A 23,101-nucleotide genomic window follows, 5' to 3' on the forward strand; every position below is an offset into this window, starting at 1 on the left:
ACTTTTTTCTTTTTTTTTTCTTTTTTTACTACAGGTTTTTGGTTAAAGGGTTACTCCACCCCAAAATGAAAATTTAGTCATTAATCACTTACCCCAATGTCGTTACAAACCCTTAAAGCTTTGTTCGTCTTCGGAATACAATTTAAGATATTTTGGATATTTTGGACTGTCCCATTGACTGCCAAACAATTAACACTGTCAAGGCACAGAAAAGTATGAAAGACATCGTAAAAATAGTCCATCAGTGGTTCAACCGTAACGTTATGAAGCTACGAGAATACTTTTTGTATGCAAAGGAAAAAAATAACAATAACGACTTTATTCAACAATTCGTCTCATTTGTGTCAGCGTAGCACTCATTTATGTACACTCATTTGTGTATTCGCCATTTTGGAGAATATCCGCTGAACGCAAGCAGCGTACGCTGTTCTGTGTCAGCCGCGCCACAAGGATACTTGTTGCGCGGCTGACACAGAACAGCGTACACTGCTTTCTTTGCGTACAAAAAGTGTTCTCGTAGCTTCATAACGTTACGGTAGAACCACTGATGGCAGATGGACTATTTTTACGATGTCTTTCATACTTGATACTGTGCCTTTACAGCGTTAATTGTTTGGCAGTCAATGGGACAGTCACAAACGTCCCAGTTTTCATCCAAAATATCTTAAATTGTGTTCAGAAGATGAACAAAGCTTTAAGGGTTTGTAACGACATGGGGGTAAGTGATTAATGACAAAATTTTCATTTTGGGGTGGAGTAACCCTTTAAATGTCTGAAATATGGTCTGTGGTTAACGCAAACTCAAGATATTTTCACATTTTATTCTAAGACATAAACTACATCAGTAATACTGATTTTTTTTTTCTTGCCTTAAAAAGCTGCTTGCTAGCAAGTGGTAAATGGTACTGCAGAAGTTACTGATTCACAGCCATGTTGTGTTTATAATCGCACTCTTGCAAACTATTTCGATTCAAAATTTCAAGGAAAATATTTTTTAAATAAAGAAATTGGACACTTATTGGTGGTGACGTTAAGTATTTAGTTCATTTGTAGCCTACGTTTAGCTTTTTACTTCTGGTGATGGTATTTAGGCCGTAAAATTCATAAAAGTTGTATTCATTTGTGAAGATTATCATGGTGAACAAAATGTCGAGGGAACCAGCTAAGCTTCAGGTTATCATCACTTCAGGTTATCATCACAATACGTCATCACTGCAGCACTCTATTCCTATCAGAAATTATATATGGCTCTTCCCTGACTAAGGTCTATACTAATCATTAGCAAAGTTCTCATATATAATAAATATATATATATATATATATATATATATATATATATATATATATATATATATATATATATATATTATTTGTTTAATTACTATGATAACTCCTGCAAAGATAATAAAGTATTCACTGTAGAAACGGTTGCATCACAATAACTATCTATTTAAATCAAAACCAGAAGAGCCTGACACTTTGGGACTTGTTGGTTTTGAAAGACCTGCATTTGTTTCTATTTACCCTTGAGCTCAGTGAAGAGCAAGCAGTTTGAGTTTTGTCTTTTCTCGAAATCCTCAAAGTGTACATCAAATAATACAGGCTTTACCCTGTTTTTATTGCACGCTGCTACGTCTCCGGTCCTCAAGCAGCACCTGCTGACAGGCCGCCCTGCCCCGTCTATCACTACATTACATATATTCGACTGACAGAGGATCTGAGCAGCTTAGAAGCAGCGTTTTTCAACCTCAAGTATAACAGTGGTTGGTTCCGTAAGGCGAAAGAGATTCACATGCAATACATCCTCCAGCCCTCTAGATGGAGCTGCGGCGTTTGGAGAGTCTTTGGTAATGTGCTGGGCTGAGTAGGCCTGTGTACACCGAACTGGTGGCCGAGTGCTCCTGCAAGGCACTGCACACGCAGCCGTTAGAGTGGAGGGCGTCGGAGGTCTCGCTGTGCTCCATGTAGGTGTCTGAAGTGGACAGATCGTGGGAGATTATCATGGGAATCGAGTAGCGCATCTTCTCCTGGCTTTTGTACCAGAGACAAGAGCACATGGACTGGAAATGCAGCACTTCGGCGTAGACGTTACACAACCCTTTCCCGGAGCCTCCTCCGTGGCCTGCAGCGGATGAAGACGGCGGGTCGGACATGCAGTGGTTGGTTCTGGCGCCGCCGGTCTGTCTGTTTCGGGACAGCAACGTACGCTGTTCGGCGTCGCGCCGTTCATCCTCGGCGTTCATGGTCATGAAACGCAGAACCACCAGGTTCAGGAAGGCGCCGATGACCGTGAGTCCCGTGAGGATGTACATGAAGCTGAACGCGACGTACTGGGGGTTGGTTTGTAACGCATTGTCCTTCTGCAAGGCTACATAGTCCCCAAAACCAATGGTGGTGAGGGTTATGAAGCAGTAATAGTAAGCGTGGAAGAAGCTCCAGTCCTCATAGCGGGAGAAAGCCGCTGCTCCCACGCACAAGGTGCTCATGCAGGATATTAAGCCAATGCACACCATGTTGGCCATCGAGACCTCGGTTTTACGAAGGCCAAGACACTTTTTGAGACGGTGCAACAGGTACTTGACAAAGGTGTTGATGCGTTCACCCAGACTCTGGAACATCACCAGGGTGAGGGGGATCCCCAGGAGAGCGTAGAACATGCAGAACACCTTCCCACCATCCGTGCTGGGGGCCGCATGACCATATCCTAGAAAATATAATGGACGTAACTCGTTATTTTTAGTGTTGTGAGATGCACCGGTCACAAATTGGAACCAGATGGTTTTTGGTCCAATGTACAATCGGTGACCAGCCATTATTTATTTTTAATTTGCCCAATCTCTATTCTGGAAATGCACACAAACTGCATTGCAATTTTTTGCAAAAATGTCATTTGTGTGGAAATATTACAAAGTTTGTACACAGGACGTTAACAGAAGCCAGAGGCGCTGAAGACGGTCACAAAGAGGAGAAAATACTGTACAGGCAGAGCAAGCTCACTGTTCACGATGCACAAAATATGGGAAACATAAATATAAAATAGTGTTCATAAGCATAGCTGCTTTGTTTACAGTGGAAACACTGTAGGAAACGCTATATCACTGCTTTTCCATAAGCGTCACCTACTGTCAGAGAGTGAATTTACATTTTCATTTAATCTGTGTACTGTTTTTGTTTTGTGCAGGTGTCTTTTAGAGGTGTAAAAAATATCGATAGACGCGAGTATCGCCATATTTTGTTTGGCGATACTGTATCAATTCTCAAAAACGGAATATAAAAAAAAAAATCATACAGGATTCATAGCAGTTGTTTCATTTTGAGTTCATATCCTGACCACTAGATGGCAGTCTTCATCTTTGAACTTAAATAGTGACAGGAAATACTAGCATTAGGGCACGCCACTAATGTTAACATTAATATAGTTCACTGCCAGTAATGGAAGATGAAAGAATTGTTCCAGTTCCCATTTCAGTGTACAAAGCTGAAGTGTGGCATCATTTGAGCTTTTGGTAACGTCCGCCCCGGGACCGCGGCGCAGGCGCCACCGCGGTTCAGCCGTTTGCCGCGTCCTGTGTGAAGAGCCTTCAAAGGCGCGATCGGGCGGTAGGGTCTGATTATTGCAAATGCAGATCCCACTGTGTTCTAGTTAAATAATTTGTATTTATTTATTGATTTATTTATTTTACTGTAATACTCCATTACTGTATTTTTTGCTAAGGTTTGCATATGGTGGTGTGTTCTTAATGACAGCTTTCCTAAAAATATATCCTATTCCTAAAATAAGAAATATCCCAATATATCGCCTTGCTTACAGTATCGCAACATATCGTATCGCAACCCCTGTATCGTGATGCGTATCGTATCACCAGATTCTTGCCAATACACAGCCCTAGTGTCTTTTGTAGCATAATTTCACAAATCTAGAGGCAGACCATTTCGGTTTTCTTTAAGTCTTGATATTATACAATTTAATAAAAAAAAAAAAAAGAAAAGAAAATTAAAAAACAGCTGCTCATGCTACATGTTTCACGAGTTCACACTTACATATAATAAACTGAGTAAAGGTTATTCGTATTTAGCGTGCTGTCCAGGGAGAGGGCTCCGAGCTCGGTACTTACCCCCGAGCCCAGGGTACTCCCCCTGTACGGGGAGAGGGGTCCGAGCTCTGCATTTAGCCCGGACCCAGAGCGTCCCCCCCCCGTGCTGGGGTAGGAACAGGCTGAAGGTGAGGAGTCGGGGTGGTGGAGGGATGTTGAAAGACTAGAACTGATGGAGGTAAGACTGCTTTGATTATTTATAGGGGTTCTCTCTCGAGCTGACTGGATAGATGGTGTGATTGCTGATGATGAATTGGCTGTGTTAATTATCTGTGCGTGCTCCTCCCGAAATTTGTTAATAAAACATCACTTAGCATCTTTGTTTGGATCGTGATTAAAATGCGGTGGTTGCTGCTAATTTTAAATGGCTAGATATTTGCTTAGAGCAAACAAACAATAAATAAATTTGCTTAAAGAAAAATAAAAAAATATCGGCATCCGGTATCAGAATCAACCAATTTGATTGTAAAAAAAATTTAATTGGTAATACAAAATCATGATTTGTGCATCACTAATGATTTGTTTTAGTTAAAGCTGCAGTAAGCGATTTCAGAGAAACGCTGTTGATAGTGGACCTAGTCTCAGCCTCAGACGTCATGCCCACGGACCGCTGGCTAAACGTCTGATGCATATGGCACACTTGTCTGGAAACACTTCAGGAGTTTCGAAGTCATCATCGGATTGGTTGAATTATACAGGATTTCCGGGAGACGTGTGTGTTGTGTTCTTTAACGTTCCGCCTGGAAACAAAAATGCCGTGGTGCAAAACCCCCTCACGAAAGAAGAAAGCCGTCTTGTTTACAACTGACGACAAGCGCTTGTCAGGATCGACTAAACACTGAATTTTCAAAAGTATGTGAAAAATGTAAAGTTTGTGGCATAGAATCTTTCAAATATGTCAGAGAGTTTTACACACCGGTCTGTTATTGTGGCGACATTTCCACGCCCCTAAACATGACGCGGAACAAAGCGAAACGTGATTGGTTGCTTTACCTGTCAGTCATATGACCTTTTGGGCAGGCCTTGGCCATTCAAAGCGGCCAAAGTTCCCAGACCTTCAGCCATCAGTCTACACGAGACTATAGTGTACCAGACCAAGTACCAAAACACACTTGTAGCTAATCACCAGTAAGGGGCATGTCCTCACATGATGGGGGAGATGCCTGTATTGCATAGCATGTTTGTGAATTTGGGGGCAGAGCTATCAAGATAGGGGGTTGATCCTTTTAGGTAAGGGCGTGTTTGTTTTGGTGATTTCAAATATCAACAGCCTTTCTCAGAAATCACTTACTGCACCTTTAATGGCTAATGTTGGTCCCTTTAGACATTCTGTTGACTAAGTAACTTTGCAACTTCACATTAACTTAATTATTAGTAGAGTATTCGTAGATTGCTAGGTTGGGATTAGTAGAATAAGTTGACAAGTACTTGCAAAGTCACTTACAGTCAGTACAATGTCCTTTGGAGGAATTTATACAATACAGATTGTTTCAAAGCAGCTTCAGAGTAATAGAAAATAACTTTAAGTAAGTATTAATGTTGCAGAATCCATCAATTTTAGTTGTAAAGCAGCACTAACGAAGATCATAGTGCCATTATTTAGCTTAATTTAATATTGATTTAGTTCAGTAATGTGTCAGTGTTGCAAAGTTCATCAAAACAAATTCAATTTAACTGTAAAGCAGCTCTACAGACGACAACAGTGTCATAATTCAGCTCTAGTCAGTTCAATGTTGATTCAACTCATTTCCGTAACAGTGTCGATGTTGTAAAGTCCATCAGTTATGAAACAAATTCAATTCCACTGTAAAGCATCTCTTCTGTAGAGCTGCTTTACAGTGCTAAACAGAGGTTTCATTTTTAGTGGAATGTAGCCTTAAATTTAGTGTGTTGCTCATGAAGACAATGGTGAATCTACAGGTTTAAAACTTTAATACACAAGCTTCACCATCCCATTTTCACAACAATATGCATATTAAAGCTGCTACTACAAATATTATACTTTAACTGAAGATGCACACCATGTGACATATAAATCAAACATCAATGGATGTTGATCTAGGAACATGTTCTAGTCCAAGAATAAACCTTGTCAGGCCTGAAATGCTTCTTTAAGGAATTACCAGCGTGACAAGCTTATTTTAAGTATACGATAACTGACAAAATTTGCTTAATCACTCATACAAGCAATAAAAGGTACAATAGGATAGAAAGCGTGGTTGTCCATGTATATTGTTTTGTAGTGTATTCTAAAATACATTTTATTAATATAGAATTGTTACATAAACTCAAACATACTTGACATATTATTGTTTTCAGTGTGATTGATACAACTGTATTCTAAAATTGAGGGATAAATGGAATTACATATTGTTAATATTAAGTAACAACTTTTATTATATATATTATAAACAACACTGAAGCATAACTAAAGTAATTTGCTGATGGAACAATTGAATGTTAGTGGCAAAATCAATAAATAAAGTGAGATTAAAGCCATAAAGTGTATTTGTATTAACAATGTTTATATAGAGGTTTTTCATAGAGTTCAATGTTCAATGTGTTTACTGTAGATGTATTTTGAGAAGAGTCTGTGTTTTTAATGCGAGAAAGAAATCTGTCAGATTCGGTGTACGGTATACTGTACGCACTTTATATTTTACATTTAAAGGGAGCTATATGTGTTAACTGCAATTATAAAAATTATTAAATTAGTTAATGTTTCAAATATATAAACAGGCCAAAAAATGAATATATTATGCAAATAACTTGCTCATCACAGGTTATGCCTGTTGTTAAAGATGTTCATGAACACCATACTTTTTATTTAGCACATGCTTGGACGGCAGCTTTACATCTATCGGAAAAATTGCAGAAGCTACACAAATAATGCAATTTGAAATATTTAACAGAAACAAAAATCTTGTGTTTTTTTTGTTTTGTTTTTTAAAGGAATAGTTTACCCAAAAAAATGTCTTGTGAAGTGAAAATCTGCATGTTTGTAAGAAACAAATCCATCATTAAGGGTTTTCAACTGTTGTTTATGGCCAAAATACGGGCCCATAATTCATAATAACACTTCCTCCAGTGAAAAAGTCCATCCCCTGTTGTCCTCTCAAAAAAAAAAAAAAAAAAAAAAACTGTTTTCACTGGTAAACAGTGTTTGATCTGTGCATATATCGCTCCTGATTTAGACAAGATGAATTTTCACTGGAAAAAGCAATATTATGAATAAAATGACTCAAGCAAAGTTAAAAACGTCTTATTGATTTATTTGTTTATTACAAACACACTGCTTTTGACATTATTTGATGGACTGGAGTGGTGTGGATTATTGTGATGTTTTTATCAGCTGTTCGGACTCTCATTCTGACGGCACCCATTCACTCTAATGGTGAGGAAGTGATGTAATGCTACATTTTTCCAAATCTGTTCAGATGAAGAAACAAACTCATCTACATCTTGGATGATCTGAGGGCGAGTGCGTTTTTGGCAAATCTTCATTTTTGTGTGAACTATTTCTTTAAAGGATGTGCGTGAACTTCTCCATAGGAATCCAGTGTTCAAATTCAAAATCTTGTTTGCTAAAATATTAACATTTGGGATGAAAGGGCACTGTAAGAACAACGATATCCCTACCTGCACCTGTAAAAAATCTTTAATTGAGATTCATCGTGCTTGATCATCTGTAATTGTTTTTGCATTGCACTTTTGATGGAGTCCAGTTGCTCTTATTATAGAAGCAGCATGAATTATTTCTTTGAAAGCGGCTCAGTCGAGCCATCTGTACGTACTGTTTAGAGCTCATTCTCGTGTCTCTGCTTCTCTCCATCCATTCAGCTTACATCTCCTAAAATAACTCCTTTTTTCTGAATTATTATCATCAAATGTGCTGCAGTCACTGCAAATCCATTCAGTAGTTGAACACATATTATAAAGGGGTTGGGGATTAAATACTTAGAGAAGGTGTGAGAGTGTTGGGGGAAGGGTTGGTAAGAAATTAAGGATTAAAGATGTTTACCATTGGTTATATTACAATATAAACTATATTAAGGGACAAGCATAAGGAGTGATAATAATAAATATAAGGGACAAAATGTAATATATATGTACCTAAGTGTGTGTGGTGTTTGCATGTGTTTGTTAAATGCAGATCAAAGGTTGATCTGGGACACATCCACCTTTATTAGAATTACATCACTGTCAGCTCACCAGTCCTACATCGAGGATTAATGAAATTATTAATAATCAGATTATCCTATGGCACATATAAAACTGCTTTATAGGACCCTCCAAAGATGTTTTAGAATATATGAAGAAATAAAAGCCCATATGTTTATTTATATACATGATTATTTATATTTGTGTGTGTACACGTGCTGAGCAGTTATATTTAGTAGGCTATATGTAACTGTAGCTGTGTTTTGGGGGTTGAAAGACTCCGGTCAGATGTCCTACTGCTGTCACTTTTAATCTTTCACATCTTCTTGAAAATCGAGATGGCAAACCAGTGCTGCAGAGTCGTGTGATTATATAATGCTATTTGGTTTTCTCTTTTACGTAAGACAGCATTTGGTTACTTGATAATAAATGTCAGATTCCCTTCTTTGATATACAGTGAGGGAAAAAATTATTTGATCCCCTGCTGATTTTGTACGTTTACCCACTGACAAAGAAATGAGAAGGTTTTTAATTTTAATGGTAGGTTTATTTGAACAGTGAGAGACAGAATAACAACAACAACAACAAAAATCCAGAAAAACTCATTTCAAAAAAGTTATAAATTGATTTGCATTTTAATGTATGAAATAAGTATTTGATCCCCTATCAGTCAGCAAGATTTATGGCTCCCAGGTGTCTTTTATACAGGTAAGGAGCTGAGATTAGGAGCACTCTCTTAAAGAATTTGTTACCTGTATAAAAGACACCTGTCCACAGAAGCAATCAATCAATCAGATTCCAAACTCTCCACCATGGCCAAGACCAAAGAGCTGTCCAAGGATGTCAGGGACAAGATTGTAGACCTACACAAGGCTGGAATGGGCTACAAGACCATCGCCAAGCAGCTCGGTGAGAAGGTGACAACAGTTGGTGCGATTATTCGCAAATGGAAGAAACACAAAATAACTGTGAATCTCCCTCGGTCTGGGGCTCCATGCAAGATCTCACCTCGTGGAGCTTCAATGATCATGAGAAAGGTGAGGAATCAGCCCAGAACTACACGGGAGGATCTTGTCAATGATCTCAAGGCAGCTGGGACCATAGTCACCAAGAAAACAATTGCTAACACACTACGCCATGAAGGACTGAAATCCTGCAGCGCCCGCAAGGTCCCCCTGCTCAAGAAAGCACATGTACAGCCCGTCTGAAGTTTGCCAATGAACATCTGAATGATTCAGAGGAGAACTGGGTGAAAGTGTTGTGGTCAGAGGAGACCAAAATCCAGCTCTTTGGCATCAACTCAACTCACCGTGTTTGGAAGAGGAGGAATGCTGCCTATGACCCCAAGAACACCATCCCCACCGTCAAACATGGAGGTAGAAACATTATGCTTTGGGGGTGTTTTTCTGCTAAGGTGACAGCACAACTGCACTGCATCCAGTGGTGGAGGTAACGAATTACAACTTCTCAGGTTACTGTAATTAAGTGTTTTTTTCGGGTACTTGTACATTTTTGAGTATATTTTTAAAGCTGTACTTTTACTTGTACTTAAGTACAAATTTAGCAAAATAATCTACTTCATTACTTTTAAATCATAATTCGTTACTGAGTACGCCCACAATTTGAATTGATATTCAAACCTTTTGACGGCATTTCAGTAGCCAATAAAAATATCCGATCGTAAACGGACCAATAAAAGCCCTGATATCTGAACCGCGGGAAAAGCAGACGCTGCAGTAGCTGATCAGACAGTGAGAGAGCTCAGCGTGACTATGGAGTCAAAGTTTGGAGAAACAAACGACATGGTAGTGTTATCCTAAATATCTATATTTTGATACCGATACTGAAATATCTGACACGGTTCCATTACTCATTCTCCACAGTATCTACCGTATATACACCGATACACATCCTCTCAGACAGCGTCTGCATTGCTCTCTCCGACAGTGAGTTTGACACGCATCCGTCTCCTGTCAATACAGAGTCTGAATGCCCGCGTGCAGGTATTCCGGATAATTTTAATCATTTCCACGCAAATGTGGCGAGCGCTTTATTGTAACATGAGAACACAGTCATGTAATCTCAGAAAACTGGATGCAAGCTCTCAAATAGGCCTAACTTACACACATGAACTGCTTGTCCTCTCAACTATTGTTTGTGCGCAGACTGTGTGCAATCGCGATCTCACCATGCTTTTAAAGTAGAAATTATTTCTCTTTGCTCCTGTATTAAACTTTGTGAAAGGTTATCATTCAGAATAGATCCACACCTGACCGATGGAAATGCTGCTGGAATTTTTATTGGCTGTACGTGAAATGCACCAGAAAGTCTTTCAACAATCAAAGATGGATCTTTAATTTCTTTACAATGTAAGTTTATGCTAGAAATGTTTTGGAAGGGGATATTTGTATGATTTGTACATATAAATATCCTAGTCTGTGTAACTGCATCATTGTACAGACATTACAGGTCAAAGCCATCTGATGTTCCTTTTATCTAAATAATGGCTCTTAAAACACTGCCTATAAAAATGTAGTCTTGTCATATTTTGAATACCTCAACTGAATTGCAGTCATTTGTTTTATAATTTTATTACTGACTGTGTATTTGTCTTTTTTTCTGTAAATTCAATTCAGTTTGAAATCAAATTTGACTAAAATTTTAACAAAGTTACCCTATTTTAAAGACACAAATACACAGAATGAGCAAATGTTTAAGATTGAGATTTTTGTAATGGTAATTGATCACTGTTTATATGTGTATCTATTTGAAAATTTTCATCAAAGCGAACGTGTCTTTTTAGAAGACTCGGATTAAACCACTCAAAGCTTGACATAATGATTGCCTTTAAAAAAATGGATGAACAAAAAAAATTGAGGTGTTAAAATACCTATGGCAGTATACAGTATAGTTTTGCCAATGGTATTGAAAATTATTAAAGTCGTCATGAAATCAAAAAATGACCCTACTTACTTTTTTAGTGCACATTACTAGTCTTGTGGTGAACAATTAAACTGTGCAAGTCAATACACCGAAAAAAAAAAAAGTCTGCTGTCGTAATCTTTAATCAAAAACTGAAAATTTGCTTCTGCTTGGGAATGGCGTTCTCGCTCTGATGACGTCAGTTTGACAGCTTGGGGATAATCCTCGTTAACTATGACGTAAGGAATGCTGTTTCCGGGTCCGAGACTCTATTAATTTCATTTGAGAATGCTATCTCAACAGCCATTTATGAGCACTATTTAATACTACATATTTAAGCTAAGCATATACAAAATGTGCAGTGCACACTACAGTCTCTGTGTTCACAGTGTCTCAGACACTAATATTTTAGTTGAAACACTGTCTGGCCATCTGGGATTTCAGCATGGAGATAAAGGTTAGGGTTATAATTTTTCAGTATTACATGATATCAGGGGCGGATTTAACCAATAGGCGATGTAAGCGGCCGCTTAGGGCCCCGGGCAATCAGGGGGCCCCGTCTGATATTCGCGAAACATATTTGGCAAATGCACCAGTATGTATTTGTGTTATGGAGAGCGTCAAATGTTCACTCACCACTCAAAACGGCGAGTTTTTGTCAGGTGTGGAGTTCTGCAAGTTTGTGAATCCTCTCATTATAACAACGTGTAGATAAAATGTAAATAAGAGATTAATTGTGCAGAGAGCTTATTAACGGAACGTCGTGAGATTGTGATGAACTGAAGTGAGTGACAGCTTTTAGTGATTATAGACGGAGCGCTCTTTGCACGCAATCTACGCTGTTATGACTGTCTCAGAACAGTTATATTCACCTCAGTAAAGAAATTATTGTGTTTCAAGTCATAATTTTATTTGTCTTGATGTTTCAAAATGACTCTCTCGTGTGCTTTTCCTAGGCGCGCCAGCGTGAACAATAAATGCATATGAACTATAAACTAAAAACTTGTATAAATGCACGAATGCAATGACTGGAGATATGCACTTAACAGATTACATTTTCGATTTGTTTCTCGGCAAACCCGATCATATGCCCTAAGAACGCTTGGAATATGGAACGAGTTGCATGGGATAATTTTTATGACATTTGAATCCTTTTTGGAAAAAGATTGAAGTAGTTTACAATTCAAAGTGCAAGCTTTTTTTTTTCTTTTTCTTTTGTTATCCGAAAAAAATAAGGTAGCTTAATATGGCTTTAGAACAGCATCAGGTTGACTAATTATTTAGGCTACTTAAGTTGTGAAGGGGTAATAGTTATAATAAATAATAGCTATAGCTATAATGAGAGAGCGCTAGCGAGCAAAATAAGGGTTATGCGTAAAAGAGCATTATAGTTATTTTGTTGGGGCCCCGTACCTGAAATTTGCTTAGGGCCCCCCAAATCACTAAGTCCGCCCCTGCATGATATCGTGGGTGTATATTAGCACAGTTTGTCGTTTTCTTGGGGTTAGCGTTAAGACCCAGAAGCAGTGAAGCGTGTTGTCAGATGTAACAAGCAGATATTCTTAACCACTCCTATCCAACCATGAATCTGCTCTGAGCAAGAGGTGGAGAGGAGGTGCGCCACAATAAAACCCCGCCCTTTATTCAATATTCTGTTTCATCTGAAAATACATCACAACACTGAAGTCAGTTGCAACTTCCGGTTCATGGGGACCTTAATATTGATATTTTTCAAGGTATTAAAGTTAGAAATAACTGTATCATGACCACTAATTCACATACTTTGCTAATAAGTTAAAAGTGGGTTTTGTTCAAAGTAGCTATTATCCACATAGATCTTTGAATACGAAAATCATTAATATCGCTGGCCAAAAAGTAACTAGTAACTAGTACTCTGAGTAGTTATTGAGAAGAGTAATTTGTACTTTTACTTAAGTACTGTTTTTACACTAGTACTTTTACTTGTAATTGAGTATTATTTCAGCAATGTAACAGTACTTGTACTTAAGTACAAATTTTCAGTACTCTTCAGTCCCTGCATCAAAGGGACGATGGATGGGTTCATGTACCGTCAGGGCCAGGGCATTGAAGCCAGCCAGGGCATTGAAAATGGGTCGTGGATGGGTATTCCAGCATGACAATGACCCAAAACACACGGCCAAGGCAACAAAGGAGTAGCTCAACAAGAAGCACATTAAGGTCCTGCAGTGGCTGCCAGTCTCCAGACCTTGATCCCATAGAAAATCTGTGGAGGGAGCTGAAGGTTCGAGTTGCCAAACGTCAGCCTCGAAACCTTAATGACTTGGAGAGGATCTGCAAAGAGGAGTGGGACAAAATCCCTCCTGAGATGTGTGCAAACCTGGTGGCCAACTACAAGAAACGTCTGACCTCTGTGATTGCCAACAAGGGTTTTGCCACCAAGTACTAAGTCATGTTTTGCGAAGGGGTCAAATACTCATTAAAATGCAAATCGATTTATAACTTTTTTAAAATCCGTTTTTCTGGATTTTTTTGTTGTTATTCTGTCTCTCACTGTTCAAATAAACTTACCATTAAAATTATAGACTGACCATTTCTTGGTCAGTGGGCAAACGTACAAAATCAGCTGTAATACTGTAGTATTACTACATTTTCATTCTTTTTTAATAATTGTTATTATTTTTAGATACATTTACATAAATATAGGTCTCTTATGTTAACCAAGGCTGCATTTATTTATTTTTTATTTATAACAAAAAACAGTAATGTTGTGAAATATTATTACTATTTAAAATGTTTTCTGTTTTAATATATTTTGTAATGTAATTTGTTCCTGTGATGCAAAGCTGAATTTTCAGCATCAGTACTCCAGTCTTCAGTGTCACATGATCCTTCAGAAATCATTATAATATGCTGATTTGCTGATCGAGAAACATATTATCGATGTTGAAAACAGTTTTTGATGGACTGATGTTTTGATGGACTTAAATTTTTACTTTTTAAACTTTTTTTTCAGGATTATTTCATGAATTGAAAGTTCACAATAATGGCATTTACTTGAGAAATTTGTTATAGAAATTTGTAACAATGTAAAAGTCTACTGTCATCTTTGATCAGGTTAATGCTAAATAATAATAAAAAAATCTTAAAAGGTATAGTGTAAATGTATTTTGCTTCATACTTCATGTCTTCCACCTTGTTCGATGCATGTCATTTTCCAAATGTCCTACACTTAAAAAAATAAAATAAAAATTGTATAGAAAAAAAAAAAAAAACACTCAGAAATGGCTAAATTCCACAAACAATTACAAAGAAATGGCAGGCACACTCCAATAAACCTTTGTGTGTTTATTTTTATATTAACTTTGAGCAATCATTTTTATAATGTATGCTTTATTTTATTCTGACTGAAACATGTTGACATGAATAATATAATATAATATAATACTCTCAGGGGAAAAAAAGGTACACAGCTAACACACTAGGGCAGTACCATTTAAAAAGGTACGCATTTGCACCTTATTGACCCCTAAAGGGTGCATAGAAGTACCTTAAAGGTATATTTTAGTACCCAAAGTTTAGATATTAGTACCTCAATGATACTTATTTGTACCTTTCATATAGGTACCACCCCAGTGACATATTTTTTTTATCTTTATTTTTTCGGAGAAAATCAAGTCAAGTCAGGTTTATTTATATAGCATGTTATAGCTTAACAGTGAGCTTTACAGAGTGTAATATAACTATATTTATGGCTATGGGGCGATATAAGATCACAGCGGTCTTTCATGATGACTGATGGTGACTGTCCTTGCAAAGCACCAGTGATGCTGTCACTACTGGGCAACCTGCCATGCATCACACTGGATGAAAATGTATCCACATATACAGTATACGTAAGCATAATTGCACTGCAGAAAGTCATGCCAACAACATCCCAAGGCCATGTGCTTAAACAAATGTTTCTCAGATATCAAGCATCCCATTCAAAATCGCAATGGATATCAATTAGCATTATTATTTATTTATTTTCATATTACAGTATTCAAATATTGTGCATTATGTGAGCTCTGTAGGAACATCTGTGGGACAACGGCATAATTTGGATGAAATATTGATGGATTTGACTGTAGGTAAAACTAAATGTGTAAAATGTTTATCTTGCCGTTTAGACACACCAGATTTTGTACATAATATCAGGAAATAATGATTTTTCTGTTAGTTTTAGGGCAGGATATGCAGTGCATTGCATGTTGTAATCTCTGTATAACTTCCTTTATAAGTGTATCTTTGCACCATGGGTGTCATAAAACGGTCTATCCAGCTGGCTGGTGGACTGTAAATATGCTTTGGGTAAAGTGGCATATAAAAAAAAAATCAAATGCTGCAAATACAAGGCCTTGATAGCACCTTCATTGTCCTTTTGGAACATCAGCTGGGACTGCGGCTCTGCTGGCCAGGAGGGTATTTGTTTTTTCAGTTCACATTCTTTCCATTCAAAACACTCCTTCCCCGCAGAGGAGGGCAGAAGAGGTGCTCGTGTCCCGCTGTACTGTCGCCGGACCCTGGAACTGTATTGATCCCACATCTTTCACATCAACATTCTGAGCATAAATTCTAGGGACCACATTATTCTAATGTTTTGGAATTCAAATCCCCTCAAAATCTGTGCTGAACAATTTATATTTTCAAATTTTCTGCTATTGATATTAGTTAAGTGTAAAACAGTATTTTGAAATCAATCAACTGCATTTTTCAAAATTGACTAGTTGGTGGGTTGCATTAATGAAAGCCCTGTATAATTAGGCTGATTTTGGGTTCACCAAAAATTATATCGGAAATGTCTTTACAAAACATGCACTCTTGTGCTCAGAAACAGTGGTGCTCAACATGGAAGAATGCAGATGGATCTACTTGTTCAATTGAAGCAATCCAATTGACTGAAATAAGTTTTAATCCATACCAAGTCCTACAAAATGGGCTTATGATATAATTTGTGTTACATATAATAATACAATACAATAATACAATCTAATAATAGGCTCATTGGATAAACATGCCTCTACCTAAATTTTTTCCAAAAATAAAAACTTACCTATACATACAATTCACTGCAGTTTCCAGCTGAAATCAACACTAGTGGCAGTTTTCCTTTTTCTACAAATTATTATTATAGGGGCAGATTATTAATTAATAAACACTCATTTTCATATGGTTTCTTGCACAAAACTATAGTGTATGATTTGTAAACTGATACTGATTTTGATGTTTGCATGACATAACCGGCTCCATATGTATGGCTTAGTAAACTTGCTCGGTGGCTCACCTGGTACAGCACTGAACTTGAGAAAGCTTGAGTCCAGCAAAACACGAATTATGATAAAAGACCTCAAAGATTACATCTGTAGGTAGTATTTTCGATTGTGCCATTTCATTCGTGTACAACAATATAAACATTATATTGTTAAACATTGCCAAAATTCACATTCATCTCTTTTGGAGAAAATTTAACACACTTTTAGCACCACTCACTGGACAATTCACTTTGAAATTGCCACGAAACATGCAAGGAAGCAACATAATATCATTTAGCAGAAATGTCGCCACAGGCGTATTTTTTCAGTTCGCCTGCATTGTAGAAATTGTGTTACACATTGGCTATTAGCACATAACCAAAGCTATAAACTGAAGCTAACTGCTAATAGCTTAGCATTCTGCTACTATATAGTAGCCTATGCCTGTTTAGCTGGCACATTTCAAAACGCAATGCTGCACGAGTGGAAAGCCTTAACTGGACAGTTCAATATCAATAATAATGATAATAATAATAATCTCCCTCCATTTCTACTTTAAGTTAGTTACTAAACATGGTACATTTTTTAAGAGTCATTGACTGAAGTGGGCTGAAGCTTTTTAAGCATTTTTTTTTTCATAATATTTAAATGAAGACGCATTTAAAAAAGCTTTAAAAACTTTCAAATGATCTTTTTAGCTATATAGAGTATGTTGGTGAATCACTTGCCATAAAATCTTCCCATCTTTAAAACAATCGATCTGGTCACCATGCTAACTAAACCTGCCTGGTGACAAGAAGGATGTAACCAAATTTCCGATATAGTATTGATTGAACCCTCATCTGGATATTCATGGAAACACATCTTCCTCAATATCTAAGCTGGTTACGGTCCTGTTTGGTAATACAGAACTGTGGGCTGATAATTACAGAAGAAACTTCCACTAGACTAATGGATCAGGTTAGCTGAGTGTACTAAGCTGATACCACAGACCGCAGATAGTAAACAGTTCCTTGTTTACAGAGAGTCCTGAATTGACAATAAGGTGCTGGCAGGCAGGTTGCTTAACTGATGATTAGATTACTCATGGCAAGTGTACACAGTAACTTGATCTATAGCAGACACATGAAACAGACCTGACCATGGATGTGTCTGATAAGAGGAAACACAGCATACATGACAATGGAAAAATTAATTAAGTTGAGTTTTTGTGAATCCTAAAATGGGGTTGAGATTTTAATATGATTTACAGTCCATTACAGTCGATCCAAATTGAATCTATAGAACCCATGTGAAAAAGAAGTATACTTAAGCATACTTAAAAAAAAGAGTACTTTTTATGAAAATAATATACTTTAATAGAATAGATTTAAGTGCAAACTTTATGTAATGTGTTCAGGAAACATGATAATTGCAATTTAATGAATATGTATTCTAGTTTAAATGTAAATGCAGTTAGTTTAACTTAAGAGTTATTTTAACCCACTTAAATAGGATTTAAGTACATCCATGCAATTTTCATAATTATTTCTATTGTCTCTGATATGGTTAAAGTTTATTACTGAATGTGCTGACAACAGTTTTAACAGTTAAAAATTGCAACCATGTACCTTACACGTGCTTTAGTATGTCTGTCAACACATCAAAATAAGTGTACTCCTAAAGCAAAACAAAACATTAAAACCGTATAACAAATAAAACTGTTCATTTCACATTGTTACAAAGTGCACATTTTAAAAGTGTACTTAAGTGTTTTAAGAAACATTATGAAAGTTTTTTTGTTCTTTTTTTCTGTTAAAGCACTTAAGTAGCCTTTCATTTTGTTAATATTATATTAGCAAGTAGTTTTTTAAATATACTTTCAAGATTTGAAGTATACTACAAGTACACATTCAATACAGTTAGTTGCAAGGGGTATTGTTATTATTTAAGGCACTATTACATTTAACGAAAAATGTTCTATTTGAGTATAGTTGAAAATGATTTTAAGAGTTAAAAATGATGTATGTATTATATATATTACAAAATATGTATCATAAACGCATAAAAGGAAGTATACATTGTAGGAGCTCTAACTGGTCCCTGTTTCTGTACTTATAATTACCTTTCACCTTTTCTTTTGTTCAATATAAAAAGCATATAGTATAAAATGTACAAAATGTAATGCAGTCTCTCAATTAATATGAGGCCATAAATAAGCAACTATAAAATTATACAAGAATAATAAATAAATGTTTAATGTCATTTTAGATTAAGTACAGCAGGTCACACTGCAGGACAGTGCTGTCACTGCTCGACATGTCATATCAACTCCATATATCCTATTGCAGAGACACTGAAGCAGAGAGAAACGGACATTGAACATGGTCTGTTGGTCTTTGGATGAATTAAAAGACCTCATACAACCCTGTTCTGTCGGCTAAGTGTCTGATTCTTCAAGAGCCGTCCAGTGTCACGCATGTAGTGCACTGCCAAGCTAAACCAAAGCCCACAGATGTCTCAGCATCTCTAGGAAGTCTGACTTTTCCTGAAGGTTGTGCAAGTACACATAAGCTATCCGTGTCCCTGCTGGACAATCCAGTTTGAGCTGGCCACAGTGTTTTGGATAAAGTACGAGGACGTGTTCTGGCTGGTCTTTAAGATGCTCATTTGCTTGACCAGCAACCTTAAAATCACTGCAGCCCCCTTAAGCTAGTATGAGCAGATAGTAGATGATTTATTGCTGGTCAACCAGCCTGGACCAACTAATGGCTTGACTGGACGAGCTAACTGCCACTCTAGACCAGCTAATGACCAATTTAGAGCAACTAACAGGCAGTTTGACCCAGCTAATGACCAGCTACAAATCAGTTAGCATGTTCCAAACAAAGCTACCATCTTAAACTGGGTTTTCAACCAGGGTGTTATTTAAACACTCAACCAGCGATTTACAAGGCTGCTCATTTACATTTGGATTCATTCAGCGTTAAGAAATAACAAAACAGGCCAACACGCGATGTATTTTATTATAATATGCCTGCATTAAAAGTCTAAAATTCGCGTACTTAACTAATCAAATTGACATAAGTACGCACACGCAGATTGCAACATACGGTCGACCAAGAACTCATTTATGACTAATCATATTTGGACAGTCTTGTATGAGGAACTTGAACAGAATACAGCAATTAAAAAGTTTTATGAAAAACAAGTTGGCGGACACGAGATGTGAATGTCTGACATACCTATGGTGGTAATGACCGTGATGGCGAAGTAGAAGGAGCCAGCGAACCTCCACTGGACCCCAGCTTTATGCGGCTTCAGCTGCAGCACGACCCGCTCCAGCTCGTCAAAATTCACTCTGCTCAAGTTGTACTTGTCCATTAGCTCTCGCTTCCGATCGTCCAGGATCTTCTTTTGGGTGATCTCCATCTTGGACTCTAAAGCGTCAAAAACAGCCGCTCCGACGAGCAAATAAGTGAAAGTGCAGATGATTAACACGAGGGTCCTGATGTTTTGTCTCTTCATGGTCAGAGCGAATGAAGCGAGCCGCAAACTTTGAGGACTGAGGACTGTTTCATTGCGTCGGGGCTAACTGAGCTGTTCCTTCAGCACCACGGGTGCACATGTGCCTGTTGAGTCAACACATCTCAGCCGTGTTTCATCTTTATAACCTCCCATTGGTACAAAACAGACAGTTCATTTACAGACAGACTCTGAAGATGGAGCTACAATAACCCGAACGTTTTAAATATAGGCTGGGTTCAGCAAACATCTGGAAAAGGGGGACAAATAAGATTAATAAAACATAACAATGGCTCATAAATACATTTGCATGACATCATCATAGTGGAGATGATCAAGCTTCAACAGCTAAAAATACACCACCGCGCATGAAAACTTTATTGGAAAACATACGCCTTTTTAAAGAATGGACTTGAATAAAGTTACCATTTTAGATTATTTTTTTAGGGCTGCAAAACGATTAAACACGATTAATCGATTCAAAATAAAAGTTTATGTTTACATGATAGCCTATATGTGTGTGTACTGTGTATATTTATTATGCATATATAAATACACACACATACATGTATAATTAAGGAACATATGTTAGATTTATGTATAAAATATGTATATATAATATAAATTATAAACAAGTGTTTACATACAAATGAAGAGTTCAGATGCAAAAGCCTCTAAGTGCCATCTGAAATTTCCTTCTAAAATTAGCATTTTTATCAGACTCCTATGTTTAGGTTGAGTAATTTTACTCTAATAGCAATGTATAGGTCCTTTTCTATGCAATTAAAGTAAAATAACTAAACATAAATATAGGAGCCTGATAAAAATGCTTATTTTAGAAGAAAATTTCAGATGGCATTTAGAGGCTTTTGCATCTGAACTCTTCAAATACATATTTTTAAATACTATATTCATATAAGTGTGTGCATATACATATACACAATATGCACAAATATAGTAACATAATCTTTTATTTTTAATCGATTAATCGCAATTAATCGTTTTGCAGCCCTAAAAGGAACAGTTCATCCGAAATTCAAATATTCAAGTTGTTCCAAACCTGTATGAATTTTGTCCTTCTGCTAAACACAAAGGAAGATATTTTGAAGAATGTGGATGACCACTTGCCCTCAACTGTTTGTTTACCAACATCTTCAAAATATATTTTTATGTTGAACTCAAGAAAGAAAGTTATACAGATTCTGGACCTAGAGTCTGGATATTTGGTGATATTCAGCTGTTCTATAGCGCATGACGGAAAGTGGTTTTACGTGGTTTCTAGTTACAGCTTGCTGGTCATGAACTGGTCCAAGTTAATCTAGATAATGGATTAGCTGGAATACCAGGCTGTGAGGCTGAAATCAAGCTGGTAGACCATAATTGAGCTGGTTAAAGCAGTTAGTCCACCTTTCACCAGTAGCATAGCCTACCTGTCACTATGCTAAAAAACACACATTAGCAAAATGAAATACACATCTCTACAGACTTAACACCAAACTTAATTATTCAATTTTTTTTTATAAAACAAAATTGTTCTAAAGACAGTTTTGTAGTATTTCACACACTTTTAAAACTCACTTAGCTTATGATCTGTCCAATAAAACATTAAAAAAGGAAGTGCCTAACTATGCTCAAATGTCCATATCACATTAAATTTTGTAAAATCTACAAAAACTGTCCTACTTTTGCACACCTCACCCTATCATTAAAAAAAAATTATATCGCTTTACAAAAATTCCACTGTTGTTGATCAATAATTGAGCTTAATGTAATGACCTCTCTTTGAATTGTTCATTCTAATTAGATTCCCTCCGTTTCCTGAAGGATGCGGTAAGTGAGACTAAATGAATTAGGAACGTGATACTGTCAGCTCAGATAATCAGCCTCGCTGGCTCTGCCCAGATTCAGACAAAAGATATCACAGATGTTCCACCATAATCAACTCCAAAATACAGCCATCTTCACCAGGATGAAAATACAGCTGGTAACAGGCTAATAAAACTGGTAAAAGGTAAAAACATGTTTTATTTATCATTTTATGATTTATGTTGATATGGCAATTTCATAAGCCATTTCTTATAGTGTATCTTATAGTGATGTCATATATAATAATAACATAAAATTAAATGCAGGTTGTGAAGTTGATTTTACAGCTGAATGGATTAAAACGACTTCCACTCTTCCCTTCAGATCTTGCTCATATAATTGCTGAATGTCAGATGAAGTGTACATGCGTCGACTGACCATGAGAGGGCGTAGTTGTGCAATACATCAATAACTAGCAGATGAAAGCCTCTTTTATGCATATTGAGGCCATCATAACGTAATGCACCATTTCATGTGGAATCTGACAGAATGCATTCAATAATAAATAAAGGCTTGAACCTTGATGCTGCAGCATATTTTGCATGTTACACAGTGGCTGCACATTTCTGTAGTTGTTTTGCCATGCAAATTACAGCCGACACATTTCCAAACCAGTATTAGCATTCACCTTAGAGTGAATCTACTTTAACTGCAATATCTATTTGACATATCCAAACCAAAGTTTTCCTCCCCAAATCAGTTCAAAATACGGTTGGCCTAATTTACCACATGCGCTCCTCTACATAGACTGTCAGTAAAGAAAAAAAAGTGAAACATTTTACCTTCAGGGACACAACAGCTTATCACTAGGGCAGTACCCACAAAGGGACACCTTTGAACATTTTTAACCCTTAAAGGGTTCACAATAGTACCATAAGATATATTGCTACCTTAAGGGTACATGTTACCACCCTAAGTTACTAATATGCGCCTTTTAGAGGTAAAGAGGGCACAAAGATGTCTCTTTGAGGGTACTGCCCCAGTGACAAGCTGTTGTACAATTTTTGCACTTTTTTTTTTTTCCTGACACTGTACCCACAATGTCGCAAACGTTAGTGAAATAAGAGAAGAGTAAATAAATCAGTCAAAGACGTTTGGGAAGCAGGAAAGTTGCTTTGACAGAATCTGTATTGTTAAAAGCGCTATATAAATAAAGGTGACTTGACTCGACGTTATTCCAAACACGGACACGTATGACATACATATATAGACAAGATTGCAAAGGTGATTACAGTGCAACCAGTCTTCACCCCAGTCGACTGGCTTTTTCGGGTTGAAATA

At 37.0% G+C, this 23,101-nt stretch overlaps 1 protein-coding gene across 1 annotated transcript; it reads right to left on the minus strand.

The window, feature by feature from the left end:
- Positions 1 to 1,399: 1,399 nt before the first annotated feature.
- On the minus strand, positions 1,400 to 20,166 carry kcnk3a (potassium channel, subfamily K, member 3a). The gene is made up of 2 exons (XM_058756343.1): positions 19,675 to 20,166; positions 1,400 to 2,704 (listed from the first exon to the last, which is right to left on the minus strand). The coding sequence occupies exons 1-2, from the start codon at positions 19,955 to 19,957 to the stop codon at positions 1,815 to 1,817; spliced, it is 1,173 nt and encodes a 390-aa protein (XP_058612326.1). The 5' UTR covers positions 19,958 to 20,166; the 3' UTR covers positions 1,400 to 1,814.
- Between the last annotated feature and the right edge of the window lie 2,935 nt (positions 20,167 to 23,101).

The sequence above is a fragment of the Onychostoma macrolepis genome, chromosome 20 (genome assembly GCF_012432095.1).
Source record: "Onychostoma macrolepis isolate SWU-2019 chromosome 20, ASM1243209v1, whole genome shotgun sequence".
Taxonomy (NCBI): Eukaryota; Metazoa; Chordata; class Actinopteri; order Cypriniformes; family Cyprinidae; genus Onychostoma; species Onychostoma macrolepis.